Source organism: Sebastes fasciatus, chromosome 13 (assembly GCF_043250625.1).
Source record: "Sebastes fasciatus isolate fSebFas1 chromosome 13, fSebFas1.pri, whole genome shotgun sequence".
Classification (NCBI taxonomy): domain Eukaryota; kingdom Metazoa; phylum Chordata; class Actinopteri; order Perciformes; family Sebastidae; genus Sebastes; species Sebastes fasciatus.
In genome coordinates this window covers 33,329,591-33,352,248 of record NC_133807.1, presented here as the reverse complement: position 1 = coordinate 33,352,248, position 22,658 = coordinate 33,329,591, and the positions used below count along the sequence as shown (strand labels likewise).

Sequence of the window (22,658 nt, the reverse complement as noted above, 5' to 3'; positions counted from 1 at the left end):
TTATTACTGCAGCTATCAATTATTCTATGCAAACACAGTATGGTTTTGAACTGAATTTGGGACTCGCCATCTCCGATCAAACGGTCAAACTAGGCAGAGCTGATCAAATAATGAATCAATATTCTGTTACTGTAATGTCTATTTCTCTCCTCACATGTTCTCAGAAACATCTCGTAGTGTACTGTTTAGCTGTAAAATGAGAAAGTTTGTGACCCTGCAGCCATGTTGAGATCAAGTTGAAGGAAATACCATGCCCCGCCCACCAGCCAGAGCACAGCCAATAGGAACGCTCTCTCTCTCTCTCTCTCTCTGAAATGACCTATGATTGGTCAAAGTCTCCCGTCACGAGCTAGATGTTTTAAAGCTTGAAAACAGAGCCAAGAGGAGGAGCAGAAGTCTAGTTATCTCTCCTTGAATTACAATATGCTGAAAGGTTGTTATGGATTTTTTCCCCCAATGATGCTAAAACCCTTGTGCCTACTGAAGCTTTAAGAGAACCAAGCTGATGTTTGCACACTAATGTTTTTTTTTGGTACGCTATTTGACACAAACTAGCTGCATCTATAAACTAGAATGGCACTCGGAGAGCGCAGACCTCCGCCAAGGTGCTCGAGTACGATTGCCCCCCCCCCTTTGCGTTCAGCTTGCAGCATCATCCACATGTATTTTTGTTGATGTTAAGATCAGCTGTACGTAGCGGAGCATCGTAAACACAGGCTCACCTAAACCGTCGTCGTTACGCTTTCCAACAATCACCAAGTGTGCTTTGGTTGAACTCAACTCTAATTTCACAGAGTTTAAATGTGAAAAAACACAGAATCTACAGTTGTTCCTCCCTCCCCGCTCTCTCTCTGAAAGAAAGAGGCGGGGTCAAGCGTCATCAACGCGCCATCAGTTACACTGCACATGTGTTACACCCAGAGGTCTTAAAGTGGCAGTAGGCAGTATATTTTTGGCATCATTGGGCAAAATTCCATAATAACCTTTCAGCATATTGTAATTCAAGTGTTCTGAGAGATAACTAGATTTCTGCTCCTCCTCATGGCTCTGTTCTCAGGCTTTAGAACATCTAAACCGAGATGGGAGACTTTGACCAATCACAGGTCATTTCAGAGAGAGAGAGAGAGCGTTCCTATTGACTGTGCTCCGGTCATGTGACCAGAACTTGGCGTTCCTTCACCAGATTTCACAATGGCGGCGGCATCACAAACCTTCTAATTTTACAGCTAAACCGTGCACTACAAGATGATTCTGAGAACATTTGAGGAGAGATCTGGTCTACTGTTACATGTAATGTTATCATCATGCATGTACTGTTATCATCATGCATGTACTGTTATCATCATGCATGTACTGTTATCATCATGCATGTAATGTTATCATCATGCATGTAATGTTATCATCATGCATGTAATGTTATCATCATGCATGTAATGTTATCATCATGCATGTAATGTTATCATCATGCATGTAATGTTATCATCATGCATGTAATGTTATCATCATGCATGTACTACTAGGAGGCGGTGAAACATCTCGTGTTTGCCGAGCACACTGGGATAGCCTGGGAGACACTGACCTGGCTGTTGAATGAACACTGGGAAAAGGCTGAGGGACACTTGGACCGACTCCTGAAGACTCTGGTAACAGATCTGACGTGATTTGGTGGACTCCCCGGAGATGCTGTACACTATGTCTCTGAGCACAGGCAGGGTCTGCTGTATCACTGCTTTCACTGGTGAGAGGAGAAACAAAGATGGTCAGGGAACACGATTAGAGCAGAAAAAGGACTGTCAGTACTATTTAAGAGTAACAAAGAAATACTGACTGTTGTTCAGATCGGATTGCCGCGGAGTGACGTTCATCGTCCCTCTTATTCCCTTGTATTCTCGAGTGAGTGCTGCCAGCAGGCTGGCGTGGTTGCTGGAGCGTGTTTGCCATTGCTGCTCGCTCTCTGGTGAATTCGGCCACGGGAGCAGCAGCATGTTGGACAAAGCCCTACACACCAACATGTGAGCCTGTGTGCACACACACACACACACACACACATACCCAAACATACACAATGAGAGTAATTACTTCATGTATTGAGGACATTTTAAGAAATTCAAACTAAAAGAAATATACAGTCATGCATCTTTTAAACTCTGAAAGTCCTATAAAGACACTTTTCTACTTCTCAACACAATAAATAAAGAAATAAATCCAGTAAACAACTGACCCTTCGCTAAGGTCTTTATTTAGTGCTAACGCTAGTTAATGATGTGCTAACAGCGTACTCTGCTAACGTTAGCTCCACAGGGTTTTAACGTGGAAACGTAACGTTTTAGAAACGTATATCTCCTTCCAACCTCTCCGGGTAACGACTATACACAACGTTTAACGTTTAACCTTCAGAGACCGCGATCCCGACTGACTGACTTTACTGTCTTTCAGAGGCTCGAGCAGGTTACGTTTTAGGGCAACAATGAAGATACTGATATCATATGAAACTAAATAAGGAATTAAAGGAATCATTGGTACCGACTATGTCATGGTAGCATATCGGGAAGGAGGTCAAATAACGCGCCAAACTTGCGCTAAATTTTAGCGAGCAAAAACTCTCATGTCCATTTTCAAAGGGGTCCCTTGACCTGTGACCTCCAGATATGTGAATGAAAATGGGTTCTGCGGGTACCCACGAGTCTCCCCTTTACAGACTATACTATTATTACTGAAAATAATACGCAAGACAGGCATATTGTTTGTTTTCATGAACGGCCGAATGGTGCGTCGCTTTAAAAGTTGCGGGTGCAAGGAACTGTGTGATGTTATTATCTCCTCTCCTTTGGTAAAGGATGCTCCAGTGTATCCTCTGCTAAAGGAGATAATAAAGGAAGCATTGAAGCACCTTTCCTTAACATTCAGAGGATTCAAACAGCTCTTATCATGGCTGCTACTGAGACACTTCCGGGTCATTTCACTCCGTTAGGAACCTTCCTAAAGAGAAAAAGACTATTCGACCGCAGCCCCAGACCGGACAACGCCATGGCAGCGACCTGTTAATCACAAGGTAGCCCCGCCCTAAAGCATCCCCTGCTTTATGGTCTATCTGACTCTAAATGGGACCATAATTTACTAAATGAACATCATGCTGTATTGAAGAAGACTTGAAACTAGTGATTGAGACCATAAACTCATGTTTACAATGTTTACTGAGGTAATAAATCAAAAGAGAAGTAGACTGATAAATGTAGATATGAGAAAATGTCTCATAGACTTCTATAGAACCAGAGGAGTCGCCCCCTGCTGGCTGGTAGAGAGAATGACAGTTTAAGGCTCTTCCACACTGGCTTCACTTGTTTTTGGCGCTTTGTCGTACCGTATCATATGCAAAACAAAATGCAACAAACTGTTACCTCTTGGGGAAGTCTGCGGGTCTGATTCTCCGCAGTAATGAGGTTGAAGATGTTCCGAACAGCCGGCAAAGTGACCAAGAACACAGGCCGCACTGTAGACGTTATGGAAACCATCAGATGGCATGCTGAGAGCAGCAACTTTTCAGGTACCTTGGAAAAAAAGACAGAATAAAAGTGTTGAAAGAAGAACCATTTGCTAACAACACTCTCCACGCCATTTCTCTTTTCTTTATCTAAGCCCAACCCTCAACATCTTCTTCCCCCACTTTTCAAAACTATTGGCTTGCATTTGTTTAATGTCACACAGTAGGTGGAAAGTAGCTTTAAAAATAATGCAGCACTATCACAGCTCATTACTCAGTTATGTACAAGATGTGAATGAATGATTGAAATCGCACCATTTTATCATTAGAACACTCAAGCAAAGGGAATATTACAGTTTTTCTCGTTCGGTTAAAGCGATTGAGAGAAACTGTAACCAAAAAGGAGCAGATAAATAAAGCGGGAAATAAACACAAGAAGAAGCTCCTGTGAACACGAGCTAAAGGTTCTAGCGTTGGTTAATATTTCCCATATCATACTTCCTCCTTAATGAACCACAGTTTCTACATGAAACCAACATTTGTTTTCTTAGATCAAGTATCCATGAACTGCACTTGACCCAATTTAAATGTCTTCCATTGATCCAACTAACAGAGTCTGCATAATAAATCCTATTTAAACGTGAGTATGAGGCGAGCTACCTTTGTTGTGATGAGTGGGCTACTGGCATCTATTGATGATGTGATGAGGTTCAGGAACTGGCTCGTGTTTTGACTGTGGACCTCGCTGTAGAACTGTGCAAGCCAATGAGAGTAGGCTTGCAAAGCAGCGAGGGCCTGTGCATGTCTGTAATAAACAACACAACACACACACACGTTAAAACATGACGACACGATGAACTCCATAAAACATACTTGCTTCTTCTTTACACAGCTTCATTTACAATGTTCCTTGCAATGTGTTCAGCATATTTATGGTAGTATTAATTGTGTTTTTAATGAATTTCTATGAAGCATAATATTAAAGCCCCCCACCCCCCCGAAGACAGTTTTACTTCCTGTTCTTTGGTTAATGTTCTTTCTCAAACCGAAAATGGGGTTGTGGTTAATAGTCAGACGTAATTCATCACCATGGCAACCAGATTTCATCGTTTTTTTCAACCTAGTTTTGATGAATTTACTGTTCATCAGCCCACAAACGACTCTCTCTCACTCGCGCTGTTCTTCACCGTCTGGCTGCTGCACCGCCACCGAGGAGCCGCACCGCAGCACGCCGCCCAGAGCGCTCCGGAGGACGGATAGACATAGACAGATAGGTTACCGCCGTCTGAAATGCAGTTTCAGGACGTTTTTGGAGGTTCAACGTCCACCAGCACCGGCTGCTCTCTCCTCAGCTCCCAGCACTGACACCTACACCGCACCGGGCTGCACTGAGATTCGTTTATTTCTCTAACGGGACTTTTCTCTGGTTCTCTTTCGGGCTGAAACTTGTGCGCTCCCCTGTTAGAGGCCCACAAACCTCCGGTATCGGCTGCTTTCCATTAATTTATCTCCAGCAGGAGGAGACGGTAAAGAATAGAGCGAGGGAGAGAGACAGTCGGTGTGTTGTGTTAATTCTGCCGGTGGGATTTTGTGTAATTCACTGTGTTGATTTCACCCGTTCACCGTACACACAAACACCATGGTGGAAATAAACACACTAAACTATAAATAAAATGAAAACCCTCAGTTAGCTAATGCACCAAGTTGGGATAACTAACTAGACAGATAAACAGATTTATCAGTTTGCTGCTCAGAATCAAACCTGCAGCGTGGAGGATGACCTTTGACCTGCAGCTTCTACTATAGTCATACATAATATTCACATTTTACCAACAACCTTCTTTTTTTAACTTTGAGCACACAATTTGCTAATCAACTTAGTCAGGAAATGACTCACATAAATATAAAATATCATAGAAATATAGAATATAGAAACTGGAAGAGGGGGCTTTAAAATGAAATAAAGGTTGTTGGTCTGGAGTCAATACGGTCAATTCAATTTCTGTAGCTTCAATATGAAACCAGTAGCTCATGATGGCTGTGAACGGGAGGTAACTTCACTAACGTTGTGCTAACAGCCAGGTCTGCTATTCAGTGGCTTTTGTTAATGCTGGGAAATGCGGCTGTTGAACGGAAACACTGGGTTCCCCTATTACTTCGTCAGTGACGCTACACAGAGCATTAGATAACAGAACAGTGTTGTCTTGTTATTTGTGATCTTGTGTTCTCAACAGTGTGACATCCATGTTATAAGGGGCTGTTTTTTTTTTTGCTTACAGCATGTGATACTACTCACACATCAATGAGGTCTGGCTTAAGCACAGAAGGCACAGCGGTCTCCAGGTCGTAAAGGCTGGTCTGAGAGCCGTAGCAAGTCACTTCAACCAACCTGGAAAAACAAACACGTGGTGATCATTTGCTCTTTGAATGGAGCAACACTCACACAGAAAAACAACCACCACCACTTATTATTTGTAAATGCATACATCCGAGTATAGCGTGACAAACACTGAATACATTTTAACACTATACAATTTAAAGGTCCGCTGGTATCTAGCGGTGAGTAGATTTGCCCCGGTAGTCAGTGTTACACGTCGTTTTGCTTTTTTTACAGAACTAAATCCCATTTAGTTCATTTTGGTGTATCAGCGCTGTGTTAACAATAGATAGTCGGACGACGGACGCTTCAAGCAGACAGTGAATGCATCTTAAGGAGGCTCAGCTCAGAGTAGCAGGACTCAGATTTCACACACTGGACGAGAGAGAGTTGACAGACCGAGAGATGGCGAAGGATTTGGATTTTCGAAGTGAAAAGCAAACGCGCCTATTTGGTAATATTTAGGGCCCGAGCACCGACAACGTCAGGCCAGCTTAAAATAAATCACATTTTCGAGGGCTTCAACATGCTCTAAAAGTTGTTAAACTTTGCACACTTATCAGACGCGGTAAAAAATGTGTTGTTTTAAGGGTCTCAGGCTGGGGTGTTGCAAAACGACTCGCTAGTGCCCCCTAACAAAAACGGAAAAATGAAGCCCCTCGATCAGGTTACATGTATGAAATTTGGCAGACAGATGTAACATGTGGAGACGCACAAAAAAGCCTCTTGGAGGTATGGCCAAAACTCAACAGGAAGTCGGCCATTTTTAATTCAATTTGACATTTTTGCCTAATTTTTAGCGTTTTATAGGCCGTGTACTTTAACGAACTCCTCCTACAGATTTAATCAGATCGACTTGAAATTTGGTCAGGACCATCTAAAGACCTTGAGGATGAAAAATTATTAAAATCCTGAGTTTTTATCAAATGACCTTGCCGTGGCGTGGCGGCCATGCAGAGTCGCAGACTCTTTTTGCAGTTATCGTTGCACTCAGCTGAGTTCCGGTTTCATCGTGACTGGCCGCGTCCATCAGCGTCCCGCCTGTACCCCCCGACGCGTGAGACAGTTTGAGGGCCCGTTCATCGCTGCTTGCAGCTTTAATTCAGATTTAATTCAGATTTAATCCCAATGCTATAAGGGAACCATAATGTTAATGAGGTAATCACTGTGAGGAGGACGGAGCGGTCACAGCCGGTGTGCGCGGCGCCTTGGCGCCAGGTGGATCTCTGCCCCGCAGCAAAAGCTGGACCGGAGAGGCCAGACACACCGCCGCCCGACGTTAAAGATCAGAGTCAGCGCTTTGCACATATTGACCGACATCTTTTCTTGTAAAATGTCCGGTGTAATCGGTAACACCGGTGTTAAAATACTAATAAAATAATGTTAAAATATAAATTCATGATGTATGCACAAGAATAGTATTAGAGCACTGACCTCTCCACCACGGCCAGGGCGTCATTGAAACGTGCAGCAAACACTTCCCCGATGAAATGCTCAGCCAAGCGTCCGACGGCCTGAAGCAGAGAGCTGAGGTCCCTGAGAGAACAGTGAAGTCGACGGCAGTCGTTCTCTGCACTGATATTAAGCCTCCGACCTGTAACAAACACACCACGACGGGTCATCGTAACATTTTACTATATTGAATTAGCATCGCCCAACGTGAATGTACCTTCAAAAAAACAAATGCTTACTTGTGCCAGTGGTGACAATAAACTGCTGCAAACCCAGGTATACATCCAAATTATCTTGGAGGACTGGAAACTTGAGAGAAAAAGGAGGAATAAGGAGGAGGCTGCCACGGACTGAGATATAACACCATACATTTGTTGACATGTAATAATAAAATCCATAGCCATGTGTAAATAATTTGAATATTCTTATTTTTGTTACTTGTTAATGTGTACAATATATAAACACATAACATGCACAATACAGAATTGAACTTAACAAAGAGAAAAACACAATGTCATAACGTCAGGACGTAGTCTATTTGGAGATACCGGTTCCAAACAGGAACCAATTTATGGAAACATATTCAACAGAATAAAATTTTCAATATTATGAAGAATTAAGATTCACTACGGAGGACCACAAGAGCCACGTAAATAGTAATAAAGCATTTAATTGATTAATAACTAATTACACAATAAAAAATAGCCATTAATAAATCTGTTTACAAATTGATTTATTAATCTATGAATAAATAGACTAAATTACAAAGTAATTATTTGACATTTTAATGGGCAATAAAAATAATTTAAAAAATAATTTACAAATAATAAATATTAATCCATCAATAAATAGTTCAAATTAAAAAGGGATTTACAAAAACACCATAAAACAGTCAATAAGTACATCATTTAAAAATACATTAATTCATTCATAAATAAAAAAATAAATAAATAAATGAATTTAAAATTCTATTTATTTGAAAAGAGTAATAAATAATTGGATTCACAAGTTGAATTAAGAATACGGGTTTTAATCAGGCATTTAAAAAGGCAACTTCTTTTCCCATTTGCATTTATACTTTATGAATTAATTAATGTATTTTTGAAATGATGTACTTATTGACTGTTTTATGGTGTTTTCTGAATCCATTTTTAATTTGAACTATTTATTGGTGATTCATATTTGATTTGTAAATTATTTTTATAATTCTTCATTTTATTTCCCATTAAAAAGTCAAATAATGAATTACTTTGTAATTTAGTCCATTCATTCATAGATTAAAAAATACATTTGTAAGCAGATTTATTAATGCCTATTTTTATTGTACAATTAGTTATTAATTATTAAAGGCTTTATTGCTATTTACATGCCTCTTATGGTCCTCCGTATCACTAGATAAAGCATTTTACTTAACACTGCTACTTAATACTCCAGTGAAGTCCACTTAAAGATGCCAAAAGCTGTCAAGGTTGACACCGTCAACGATCTCTTACCAAAGTAGAGAATGCATGGGATGGGAGCAGCTCCATCACCTTGGCAACCACCTCCAGACTCTGACGCAGGTACCTTTGCCACTCGGTCTGTTGCTATAGTTACCAAACGAAAAGAGAACATCCAGACGTTGAGGTGAAGATACAGGCCTTTGTAATGTGCGCCTGTCTTAAAAGGGGCTTTTATTAGAGACTCACAGGATAAACAGTATTAACTGAACAACTGACAGACTGTGAAATATATGTATAAATTGTTCTTACGTCATCATCCAGAGTCTCATCATCCAGCTCTTCTAACTGGGCCTGATTGTATCTGAACTGAATGCGATTCAGAACTTCCCTTAACAGAAGAACTAAGGCATCTTTGTACCTGTCCAACCACACACACAAATATATCAAACAAGCACATTTTAAACAAAAGCAACGACAAATTACTACCAACACTTGATTGCTTGTATTTAGTTCACTGGGCGCTGACGTGTAAAACGGTATAAATAGGTTTTTATGAGCGACTTACCTATTAAGAACACTTTCTCTGTCACTGTCAGCGAGTCTGCTTTTGTTTTTGGTTGTTAGAAAATCCAAAAAGACACTCCATATATCCAAACAGGCAAAGTAGCCTTCATGGGTAGGCTGTTAAATCAATGAGAAGAGAAGCAGGTTTTATAATCTGTCAGAACTCACATGTTTTTGCAGGAAACCTGTAGAAATCAGCGAGCTGTTGCTGTACTGCGTAAGCAACTTGCTTGACTTTAATGATCATTACCTGGTTGAAGGTGTACTTGAAAAGCAGGCCTAGAAACTCTACAATTGGAAACTGAGGACTGGACTCGATCCGCCTCAAGTGAACACTGACAAACAGGTGCAGAAAATCTGTGAACTTTTCCAAGTAACTGCAAGAAGAGAAAGAGAAAACATGAATCAAACAAACATCTTGCACTGAGAAATTACTTCATACAGTCTATCTATGCTGCTTAAACCACATCGCCCACAATGTTAAATTACCCAGTCTGTATTCTAAACCTCATACTATACTAGTAGTACAACCTCATACTATACTAGTAGTACAACCTCATACTATACTAGTAGTACAACCTCATCCTATACTAGTAGTACAACCTCATACTATACTAGTAGTACAACCTCATCCTATACTAGTAGTACAACCTCATACTATACTAGTAGTACAACCTCATACTATACTAGTAGTAGTACCTCATACTGTACTAGTAGTACAACCTCATACTATACTAGTAGTAGTACCTCATACTGTACTAGTAGTACAACCTCATATTATACTAGTAGTACTACCTCATACTGTACTAGTAGTACAACCTCATACTATACTAGTAGTAGTACCTCATACTGTACTAGTAGTACAACCTCAGACTATACTAGTAGTAGTACCTCATACTGTACTAGTAGTACAACCTCGTACTATAATAGTAGTAGTACCTCATACTGTACTAGTAGTACAACCTCGTACTATACTAGTAGTAGTACCTCATACTATACTAGTAGTACAACCTCATACTATACTAGTAGTAGTACCTCATACTGTACTAGTAGTACAACCTCAGACTATACTAGTAGTAGTACCTCATACTGTACTAGTAGTACAACCTCATACTATACTAGTAGTACAACCTCATACTATACTAGTAGTACAACCTCATACTATACTAGTAGTACGTACTGATTTGGCCAAAATGTAGTATGTAGTATGTAGTATGTAGTATGTGAACAAAAGCTAAATCTACAGTTTGCCAAAAATACCCGGATGTCGTACTGATTTGGAAAAAATCTCCAGTATGCATCGGACCAGTGTACCTCACCTATTGTATCCCACAATGCAAAGCGCTGGACCGCTACAGGCTACGGGTAAAACAACAACTGCAGCCAGAAAAGGCTCGTTTTATTTTTTTTTACATTTTTCATAGCCATTTCATCACTAAATTAAATTCTGAACAAACTGATGAAATGAATAAAGTGTAAAATTACCAATATGGCTTGTTTGTTCTTTGTTACTGATAGAGAGTTCAATCATCCAATCTACCGAACAACTCAAAACAAGAGTCAACACCAACAGGAGAATACTTCTTTTTACCATTGGCAGAGCATTTTGGCACATTTTTCTTGGGCGCTCCCCACATAATCAGCTGTGCTGCTCATCCCACAAATACATGATCCGTACAAGTTGGACATCATTGTGAAGGTAAATAAACAGGCTTTCCAATGATGTAAAATACAATGCCAGTTAGCATTGTAACAACAGAAATAATCCACCAAACACAAGTTTACGAACTTTTTCCCCCCAGTTTATATATAAATAAAATCGAATGGGACCGTAGAGACATGAGATCATTCTCGGCCACCGTCTGGTCAACTGAAAAACAGACCAAAATAGTGTAATTTATAGGGTTGCACCGATATTTATTTGTTAATTTAGTTTTACAAAGTTAGGAAAGAAATGTCCAGCCTGATGTTTCCTTACACAGAATGATCCCAGTCACACAGTGAGGCAGACAGCTGATAATTCATTAAACACTGGTATCAGATTGGTTCTTGGTATCGGCGGATACCCGAAGCCCAGGTTTCGCTATCGGGACTGAAAAAGTCGGATCGAGTTTTAAAGTTAGTTAAAATGACACACATGTGACGGAGCTGAGAGGTACATGGCTGTGTAGAGCAGCAGTGATGAAAAGAAAGGCCTTTTTGAGAGATGGACTTCTCAGAAATGGAACACGATCAAATGTCGACGACCGGCACAAACATTTACCGTAAACTGCTCAAACTAAGATAGACATTTAATCTATTCTACTTTATTGTCATACAGACGTCAACAACTTAAAGTAAATAGATTGTATTTAGGATCAAATATACCCTTGTCCAGTCTAGAAACAGTAGACATGTTCATTTGATTGTAAAGTATACACAACATACATTTACTATTTTTTACCCCTATCAGCAGCTATAATTTATTATATCTTCAAAGCTGCATTACTGACTTAACAGTACAATAAGTTAGGGCATTAATTCAGCTGAGCAATAATCTGGTTAACTCCGGCATTAACACTGCATACTAATGGACTGAGCCTTACCTCTCGTCAAGTTCCTGCAGGCGGCTCTTGACAGTATGAGCGTTATTCTCTCGCGTCAGCCTCTGCAGGAGAAAGAAGGTCTGCTGGAACATGCGCAGCAGGTACTCCTCAAAATCCATTGGCACGCAGTTCTTTGACACAAGCTCATTGACACAGGTCATGGCGAGCACACCGAGCCGGGCGCGGTCCACCTTGTTGCACTCGCTCTGCTGTCCGTTCCGCCCTCCTCCTCCGTTCGATGTCGGCGTCATTGTCCCGGGATTGAGCTGACCGTTAGAAGAGGAGGAGTTGGAGGAGATGAAGGACCCCGCCTTCGCCTTCGTCCGAAGATCACAGCCGAAACGTGCAAAATGGAAAATGGATGCCAGCAGGGTGGGCGTGATGCTTGTGGACAGAGGGATCCAGCTGAACAGGTGAGCCAAACACTCCAGAACGAGACAACAGAGCTGCTGACTCTCATTGTCCAATGCTGCCATGGGCTGGCAAAGCAGCTTTGAGTACTGGCTGCCCTGAAACAAACTGCCCAGCAACTCCACTGATAGATTTAGGAGACAAAAAACGGGCGAGTTAACACACAACAACAAACCGCTCCATAAAATGTTTGCAGTCGTCAATGGTTGGAAACACAAACAAGACACTATTCCATGATTATAACCACATTACTGTTACGATAAGACAATTCACTCACTACTTTCCCCTGAGGTGGGTGAGGGAGGTGGGGTAGAAGCTATGACACTGTGCTTGTCCCAATAGGTCTCCAAGATACCTGCAAAACACAAAGAACAAGAAGAACCCAATTATCCACATTTACTGAAGGTTTTCCACCAAAACATTTGTTCTGACTGGCAGCCTGACTGCAGCTTTTATCCTAAAGATAGGGTCGACGATATTGGAAATAACTTTCTTTAATCATATTTGCTCCATTTCTACCTACTGCAGCTTTAAGTTAAATTCATTATTTCTGTTGACTTGAAATCATTGTTTTATTTGATGTCCTTGCAGCCATCTGGCCTTTGTGCCCTCAAAAAAATGACAACACCATAGGCCAAGTGGCCCCTAATAAGATGAAATTCCAGGCCTGCAACCAGTAGTTCTGCACCATAACGAGATCGCGCTCTAGATTTCACAGTAACAGCATAACTCTCTTTTCAACTACTTGCCTGTAACCTGTTGTTTCACTTCTGTACGGAAAGACTTCACTACCTTTGACCTACCAGCAGCTACAACCAGGAAAAAGACTGTACATTTAGGAAATCACTGCATTGCACAAAGTATTAAAGGTTGTTCTCACCCGTCAACAGTCCGAGCACGGTCGGTACCTGCTCCAGCAGCAGTTTACGCAGCTCGTCTTTCCTGGCGACGCTCAGATCTTCGCGAGGACACGCGAGTTCCTCTGATGTCGTTTTCAACATCACCAACCCTAACGAAGCCAGAGCTGGGGACTGGATCAACTGCAGTTTACAAAAGATTGACAGACAACAGATCTATCAGTAAAGAAACCGTTTCCAGACTGTTCCATGCAAGGTAGCCATGAGGGCTGGACGACGGGTCATGGTTTCTCACTGCGGTGGGCATACTTGTCTAAAACAAAGCACATCTCTGCTACCATTAGGGCTGCACAATTAATCCAATATTAATCATGATCACGATGTTAGCTTCCCACAATTAAATTAACATGATCGCCTGCTATATTGATGTATAAAATCCGCATTCTGCTCATAGAAAAGGCTGCAGCATATCAAATCAAGCGCTTCCTAAACGAACAGCCACCAGCCGGTGATCGAGATGTTTTGGCTTCACTTTTAGGGAGAGATAATATCTATACAACCAATGTGTTTATGATTAGATTGTGAGCATAAAGTTGTTTATCTTGCCTCTTAATGTTGGTAATTCTGCTCTCACAGTGCACCAGATTGATGCATTTAACTTTAAAATGTAGTTAACAAAGGGGGTAGGGTGAATATTCCTGTATTTTTTCATATTGCAATATATATTTAGCAGAAAAAAAATATTGAAATGTCAGTTTTTTTCAATATCGTGCAGCCCTAACTTGTAAAGCTTGGAAGTGAAAACAGCGCTCTGTTTATTTTAATGTGAATGTGCAATAAAAATATGTTGTTGCTAAAATCTTTGAATAATTATGATAAGTAATCGTGATATCAATATTGATCAAAATAATCGTGATTATCATTTTGGCCATAATCGTGCAGCTCTAGCTACCATCTAATACACTTTTATGAAATGAAACATTAACTTTCACACAGAAAATGCCATACACAGTATATATATATAATAAGTGTGCATGTTAAGGTCGTCATCTGCTCACTAAATCAATCACAAGACGAGATGCAACAGGATTTATAGTAAGTGGTTTATCACCTTGGCTGAACAATTTCCTGAAGTTTATTTAATCTGTTACTTTCTGTTCTGCTCATCTGGTGATATGGTGCCTTCAAATGGCGTCGTGTTTACCGTGTTCACCAGTAGAGTCCATATAAACGCCGCCCTCAAGACCTACATTTGATGTAACTTGTTGCATTTTAAAATTTGCAACGAAAGGAAACTGATTCCAAACAGCAAAGCTCTTTTTTATTACCGTGTGTGCACTCTGGAGCAATAGTTCAACATATCCTCCAAGCAATAGTGCAAAGCTGTAGGATTTGTTAGGTCATATTAATATAACTTCTGCACTTGTTCACGTCCAGCCACATCCTCAAAACAAACAGTGACTAGGCTACTTTCTTTTTGTAGACTGCAAGCGCTAAAGAATACGGACGTACAGAGTTAAATCAAAAAAGAAGGTAAACCTGAAATACAATTTGACAGAATTTAGGGACACTTTTTTAAGAGCATCTTCACATTATCAAAGAACAATTGTTCAGTGTGTAACAGCGGCTATGGCTTTGTAGTAGAGCTGTCCCGAATACCATTTTTTGGGAAGATCTGGTGAGAAATATTCAAAGGTATTCGAAGCTTCGCGGCGCAGCGTAGAAGGCTGACATGTTCTTCTGTCAGTCTATCTCCATCTCCCGTTCTACTGACTCACCTCCACACACAACAAACAGTCTGAGAATAACTCATAATAATTAATGGTGAACATGAATAATGCTGATTTGGGTCTTTCTATTAACAATGTAAGGGGACATATCTTCATTTTTTGGAGGTTGATTACCATGGCAGTGGTCGAAGCGTGGAAGCATTCGGGTCAGCCCTACTTTGTAGTCTTGTTTTAATGCAACTTCTGCATCTTTGTAAACTTCTGCTAAGTATTTAAGAACACATCAAGAAACTTTCAGCGGGGCTTACCTGAAGGGTGTTTGTAAAGAAATCATGGTAGAACATTGGCCAGTCCTGGCGACCGATGTCCACGATGACTTTGCACAGTTTGTTACGGATGAAAAAGGGCACCGATTTATGCTGAGCAAGCAGGAGTTTGGGCAGACAGCTGCGGATCTCCATCTTGTCTTGTGAAGGGACACCGATCCACATCTTGTTCACCAGGTTCTGAAAGTAAAAGGGAACAATCAGCTACGTCTCAAAGAGATTTATACATACAAATGTTGTATAACAGTTCTCAATCTGTCAACAGTAATTCTTCCTTTGAGTAATGTTTCATTTATATATTTAACAATATAGGCTGTATTCAAAACCGCCTACTTCATACTACTGAAGAACGCAGTACACAGTACATACTGCATACTGCGTTCCTCAGTAGAATGAAACAGTTAAAGCGATGTATTTAGCAGTATGCTAGACCAGGCTTTAGCCTTTAAACCAGCTCTTAAAGCACTGGACAAAAAAAATAACTCGTACCACTATTACAATATTACTGAAAAATACAACTTTGATTTTTGTTTTATGTTCTGTTAGTTAACTTTATAAGATACTGCAGGTTTAAACTGTTTATTCTAACAGCTCATAGTGAAGTCAGACAAACAGGATCATCAACGAGGGGAGACGGGAAATATAAAACATTGATCCACAACATTTACTCAAACTGCTTTTTCAGTTCCAGCAACTAAACAGTGGACTGATCTCCTCCAGATATTAGAGTCATGTTAAAAAGGCTCATGTGAGCAATGCCCGCGGGCGAAGGTGGAGCTTCTCAACTGCAAAAAGGCAGATGAACACAAGTTCCTGTTAATTTATAATGGACATTTGTGTTGTGATATTTAAACAAAACTATCCGTCAACAAGGAATTCCAGCCAGCTCATAGCGGTCTGTGAGCGTGACCGCCCGGCTGGCTGGAGAGGTAGCGACCCCGGCAGGCGCTATAGCTAACTGTCACAGCAGTTTGTGGAGCTTCTAAACTCTGAAAACGTTGGAGCAAATGTTCAATTCACCATCTAATATCATAAAACAGTCAATATTCTAAATCTACATAGTTGATTTCTCACCTCAAAAATGTTCAGAAGTGAATTTAGTGATGAAATAGATACGAAAAATTTAAAAAACAAGCCGTTTTTGGCTGCTGTTGTTGTTGTGATCGTAGCGGTCCAGCGCTTTGCATTGTGGGATACAGTTGGTGAGGTAGACCGATGCATACTGGAGATTTTTTTCCAAATTAGTATGACATCCGGATTTTTTTGCATACTGTAGACTTTGCTTTAGTTTGCATACTGAATACTACATACTACATTTTGGCCAAATCAGTACGTACTACTAGTATAGTATGAGGTTGTACTACTAGTATAGTATGAGGTTGTACTGCTAGTATAGTATGAGGTTGTACTACTAGTATAGTATGAGGTTGTACTACTAGTATAGTATGAGGTTGTACTACTAGTATAGTATGAGGTTGTACTACTAGTATAGTATGAGGTTGTACTACTCATATAGTATGAGGTTGTACTACTAGTATAGTATGAGGTTGTACTACTCATATAGTATGAGGTTGTACTACTAGTATAGTATGAGGTTGTACTACTAGTATAGTATGAGGTACTACTACTAGTATAGTATGAGGTTGTACTACTAGTATAGTATGAGGTTGTACTACTAGTATAGTATGAGGTACTACTACTAGTATAGTATGAGGTTTTGAATACAGCCATAGTGCCCACTGAAAACATTTTTACTAACACACCCTCCGCTACAACTTTAAGAACATTTAAGCATGCATATCTCAGATTGCATATCTGTGATATGGAGAATAAGGTGAAAGTAGGGGTCACTAGTCATTAGGGGTCACAGGAGGTTCAGTCTTTTATCCCATGCAAAATGTGTTACACACCTAGCTAACTTGTTTTGCAGAATTAAAGAACTGAGGAAACAGGAACCTTGTGAAACAAATTCTCTTCTCTGTACCTACAAAGCAAAAAAAAGGTACTAGGAACATATCAGATATGCATCTCCCAGCTACAGGACTTACTTCAAATACTGTGAGGCTGTACATCATTACATACTCATTCTGAGTATTGGAGAGAAAGAACAAGCAGTGGCGCCACGCTCCAGTCTGCTGAGCGAAGTTGTTCAGCAGCTCTTCTGCAGAAAAAAAAAAGGAAGTCGGCAAGACAGAAATGCATGACAATGAGGCGGTTCACTTGCAGACAGACTGAAAGTAATGCGCCACACAACACAGGAAGTGTGTGGAAGCAACGCAATTCTTTTTTACTTTTAATAGAAAGCACATAATTTCAGGTCACATTAAACACTCTACACAGGGACCTTCACTACAGTATATTGCAGGATGCAGCACATTGTATTTTGTATTCGGGGATCAAGAGCGTCTGAGGCAGATGTGTGTCAACGGCTAAAAGAATTTGGGAGAGCGTATCACATCAGGAAAAACCTCGACCGTTTGACAATCTCAATATTGATCAAAACAATTGTAATTATCATTTTGGTAGGGATGCACCGTCGCAGACCGAGTACAAGTACAAGTAATTACATTTGGGTACCTGCCAATACGGATTACCGATACGAGTACTTCTCTGTGCCAAAAGACCCTCGTTAACAGCCAGCTGGAGGGTGGGGGAGTCCCGCATAAGAGGCTGTGCGCCGCGACCGGCTCTAGGTCGGCTTGGAAAGGCTCAGGGCGAAGGTGCTTCCCGGGGCCGTGGACAAAGTGTCACCGGGGCGGACTGTCCTCAGTGCGCCCCGACCGCGTCGTGCCCCCAGGGCGGGGCTCGGCCCACGTAAAAGGCGCCAGGGGTCTGCAGCGATGTCTGCAACCCACCCGACCCGTCTTGAAACATGAACTAAGGAGTCCAACACAAGCGCGAGTCAGAGTGTGCAAGCAAACCCCCGTGGCGCAATGAAAGTGAGGGCTGGTGAGCTTACCAGCCCTCACTTGGATGGAAGCGAGCTCACGGCCGTCTCGCCCCGCATCATCGGGGAGGTGGAGCGTGAGTGCGTACGATAGGACCCGAAAGATGGCGACGGGAAGTTAACGTCACGCTGCGGCAAAGTGGTATCGGAGCTTTTGTATCGGAGCCGTTTTGCGAGTACGAGTACATGAGCACAGTATCGGACCCGATACTGGCATCGGTATCGGTGCATCCCTACAGTTTGGCCATAATCGTGCAGCATTACTTGTGGACAATGCCCTTAAATCTAATGTGTAGTGGGAGGTTTAACAGGGCCACACTTACCTATTTCTCTCTTTCGCTCATTGGTTGTGCAGCTGTGAAAGAACTCAGTCATAAGGCTCTCCAGTGCACGCAGTGATCCCTCCTCTGAAGCCTGGTGGATAATAAAAAACAAAAAAGCACAGCTAAGTACAAAACACACATTAAGACTATTAAGACTAAAATGCATAACCCAAACCACTGAAAGCTGCATTTATTGTTATAATAATCTACAATTTAGTGGTGTGCAATGTCATGCACCATAGACGCTCAACTGAAGACCAATCATAAGCCTCTCGAAGAACAAGAAACCCATCCTCACAGTGAAGAGAACGATGCATTCAAGTATCTTGCTTACATATCTCATATTTTTTCATATATTTGTTAATAAAGAACGCCTGTATGCATGTGCAACTTCAACATGTCGCTCTGTAGGCTGATTAAAGAAGACCTTTTTTAATGTTAGGCCTATTTACCTCATGACGGTCACTCTAGAATCTAGTGAATAGGAACCTCATGCACATACTGTAGATAGCTTACTCATATGACAAGCCGTTTTAACATTTAATAGCTAAGCTTGACTATCCGGAATTAACATTAGAGATATCCACAACTACATTATGACTAGTCAAGAGTTGTTGTGCTTGACGTTGCTCATCAAGGCTTCCCATTGGATATCGGACCCAACAAAGCATCTGAAAGATATTCACAGATTCAAACTTCCCGGATCAATAACTCATAAGTTGTTAAAACACCAACGAGGGCTCTAGTGAGGTAGACGACGAGCTATACAACCTAATTTTAAATCACAACGAGCCTTTAGTCCTCCGAGCTGGACACATAATAACATCGGTCTCTATGTTGCAGCCGGCTGTGAGACGAGTGGTTCGGGGACCGCTGTGGATCAGATAGGTAGAAAATGACGTGAAATAGAAAAAGAGCTCATCATCGAGGAATCTGTGGCCAACGAGAGTTGTAATGTTCACTAGAGAGTTGAGTTAGAAATTTACAGCGTGTTGTAGATTTATTGTCTCCAGACACACTTTATAAACCCGTACGGCTGCAGTGCAGCGCCACAGTATGTTTGAATAGCTTCACCTCCCGTCCCAACCCCCTAATGTAATTAACGTCATTTCACCTCATCACAACTCTAATTCTAGATATCTGTAATTACATTTAGACTATCCCTAACTCCAGTTAGAGATATCTACAACGTCATTTTGTCTACTCAAAATTTATTTTTAGATATCTAAAAGGACAATGACAATATAGATATCTACAATTGAGGAGGAATTAAAGATATCTTGAAATAGTCAGAATTAAATTGTAGATATCTGCAACTGAATTGTGGATATCTGTAATGAGAAACCCCATACACATGAATGGCAAAAGTAGTTTGAATCGTACTGGTCAAAATGTAATTATGGATATCTAGAATTAGAGCTTTGCCTTGTCAAAATAGAATTAGGGATATCTTGAATTAGAGTTTTGATTGGGCAAAATGACATTGCAGATATCTCTAACTGGAGTTAGGGATATCTGCAACGTCATTCTGACGATTCATAACTCCAGTTCAAGATATCTACAACGTCAAATTGAATTTTAGATATCTAAAAAGGACAATGTAGATATCTACAATTCAGGGGAATTAAAGATATCTTGTAGATATCTGAAACTGGAATTACGGATATCCACAATTCAGCTGCAGATATCGGCAACTGAATTGTGGATATCTGTAATGAGAAACCCCGTACACACGAATGGCAAAAGTAGTTTGCATCATACCAGTCAAAATGTAATTATGGATATCTAAAATTAGCCAACTCAAAATAGAATTAAGGATATCTTGAATTAGAGGCCACATGACGTTGCAGATGAATATCCTGTCTAGCTATTAAATGTTAAAAGGGCTTGCCATAGTCAATGCATATGTATCACTGATTGTTGTGTAGGTTTTGGCATAGTCTTGGCATAGTTGGCAACTGTAATCTTGCATGATAATTCCAGTCTTGGTCTGGGTTACATCCATTGTAATACCACGTTTTAGTCAGGTTGAGGAAGTTGGGCCCTGTCTGGCATAAACGAGATAACAAATAAGAGACTTTGTTAAAGAGCAGCTCCTTGTCCAATTCAGTTGCGGATATTCGCAACTGAATTGTGGATATCTGTAATGAGACACCTCGAACACATGAAGGGCAAAAGTAGTTTGAATCGTACGAGTCAAATAACGGATATCTAAAATTAGCTAAGTCAAAATAGAATTAAGGATATCTTGAATTAGAGGCCACATGACGTTGCAGATGAATATCTTGTCTTGCTATTAAATGTTAAAAGGGCTTGCCATAGTCAATGCATATGTATCACTGATTGTTGTGTAGGTCTTGGCATAGTCTTGGCATAGTTGGCAACTACTATCTTGCATGATAATTCCAGTCTTGGTCTGGGATACATCCATTGCAATACCACGTTTTAGTCAGGTGGACAACTGAATTGTGGATATCTGTAATGAGACACCTCGAACACATGAAGGGCAAAAGTAGTTTGAATCATACGAGTCAAATAACGGATATCTAAAATTAGCTAAGTCAAAATAGAATTAAGGATATCTTGAATTAGAGGCCACATGACGTTGCAGATGAATATCTTGTCTTGTGCATATGTATCGGTGATTGTTGTGTAGGTCTTGGCATAGTCTTGGCATAGTCTTGGCAACTACTATCTTGCATGATAATTCCAGTCTTGGTCTGGGATACATCCATTGCAATACCACGTTTTAGTCAGGTGGAGGAAGTTGGGCCCTGTCTGGCATAAACGAGATAACAAATAAGAGCGATGTGTTTTTAAAGAGCAGCTCCTTGCAGGCAGGCAGGCAGCTCTGAATTCCTCAAATAAGCCAGAACTTGCAGAGACTCAGGCGGACTCTGAGCAGAATGCTCCTGTTTTAAGATGGGCGTCTGGTAATCGTGAAATGGCTTTAACGAGCTGTCACATCCCGTCACATAACCTGCTACCTCACCTCTCACCGTCACATGCAGCTACACAGCCACACACTTTCAATTACAAATACATTATGACATTATAAAAACACAACTTTGTGCTTCTTCCTGTTCAAAACACATCAGTCTGGTTGCAGCCACGTTAGCGTGTTAGCCCCTACAGACAGGAAGGAGAATACTAATACACTCACCATGTTTAATGCCTCAGATGCTTCTTCAGTTCACGTGTTCTTCAGGTTATTTACAGGAGTAAGCCAGCATTACAGCGTTAGCTCATCATGCTCTCACTGACGGCTCACTAAGCTAGCTAGCTAGCACAGGCTGCTAACGAGAACTAGGAACGTTAATAATCCAATAAAACACCGTTTCCTCTCAATTCATCAGCTTTAACACTAAACCAGACACCACAACCTCACGCTGGCTGGTTAGCAGCATCGTCGTGTGACTCCGTCTACCGTTAAATCCGGTTTTAGTGTCAACATCTAACATCTAACGGTTGTTAACGTTCATCAGCTTCCTGTGCTCCAAGCTAACTCACCTAGCTGCCGCTGCTAACAGACGCTGCTAGCTACCGCTGATAGCTACCGCTGCTAACTGACGCTGCTAGTTGACGCCGCTGCTAACTTACCTAACTAGCTGCTAGTTTACCTAGCTGCTAACTTACCTAGCTGCTAGCTGCCGCTGCTAGCTGCCGCTGCTGCGGCGGAAGGCTAACTAGGTAGCTTCTTCTAGAAGGATGAAGGCTTAGCTTAGCTTGGCTTAGTTTAGCTTAGCTTAGTTTAGCTTAGCTTAGTTTAGCTTAGCTCAGCTAGCTGTCAGACTGCCATGCTTCTGTTGCTTCTTGTTGGTCAACTCTTCTTCACCGGTTTGTAATCTCAAAGCTGGTGAATCTGCAGATTGAAGTTGTGCATCTGAGTCTTCAGTAATAACACTATCTATATATATATAGATATATAATACTGTGCGCTGGTTCCTGTTATTCTGTTATTCCTCCTCTCAGAGCTTTTGGGCGGATCAGACTGCAGCTAGCTGCTGCTGGTTATTACAGGCTGCACTTCCTCTTTAGCTGCAACATCAGCCATCAGCCAGACCAGCCAGCTGGTGTCAGGCAGGCAGTCACTATAATAAAAGCATGATCTGCTATTGAACATTTTATTTTATTTTATTAATTAATCTTTTCCTTTCCTTACA

The 22,658-nt window shown here is 41.0% G+C and overlaps 1 protein-coding gene across 2 annotated transcripts in view; it reads right to left on the bottom strand.

Moving 5' to 3' along the window:
• xpo6 (exportin 6) overlaps positions 1-22,542 on the bottom strand; it is a 28,542-nt gene extending 6,000 nt beyond the window's left edge. Inside the window, exons 1-19 of one of the 2 annotated variants that reach the window (XM_074657028.1) lie at positions 22,257-22,542; positions 21,659-22,215; positions 18,496-18,586; positions 17,274-17,386; positions 15,208-15,405; positions 13,193-13,352; positions 12,590-12,667; positions 11,902-12,436; positions 9,567-9,693; positions 9,318-9,433; positions 9,062-9,170; positions 8,804-8,896; positions 7,550-7,619; positions 7,293-7,452; positions 5,778-5,870; positions 4,142-4,286; positions 3,399-3,548; positions 1,829-2,018; positions 1,580-1,735 (exon numbers count right to left, since the gene is read on the bottom strand). In XM_074657028.1, coding sequence (XP_074513129.1) covers positions 1,580-1,735; positions 1,829-2,018; positions 3,399-3,548; positions 4,142-4,286; positions 5,778-5,870; positions 7,293-7,452; positions 7,550-7,619; positions 8,804-8,896; positions 9,062-9,170; positions 9,318-9,433; positions 9,567-9,693; positions 11,902-12,436; positions 12,590-12,667; positions 13,193-13,352; positions 15,208-15,405; positions 17,274-17,386; positions 18,496-18,586; positions 21,659-21,661 — 2,587 coding nt within the window. In that variant the 5' untranslated portion in view covers positions 21,662-22,215; positions 22,257-22,542. Of the gene's footprint in view, positions 1-1,579; positions 1,736-1,828; positions 2,019-3,398; positions 3,549-4,141; positions 4,287-5,777; positions 5,871-7,292; positions 7,453-7,549; positions 7,620-8,803; positions 8,897-9,061; positions 9,171-9,317; positions 9,434-9,566; positions 9,694-11,901; positions 12,437-12,589; positions 12,668-13,192; positions 13,353-15,207; positions 15,406-17,273; positions 17,387-18,495; positions 18,587-21,658 lie in introns of both variants that reach the window. The other variant, XM_074657026.1, reaches the window with a different exon arrangement.
• Between the last annotated feature and the right edge of the window lie 116 nt (positions 22,543-22,658).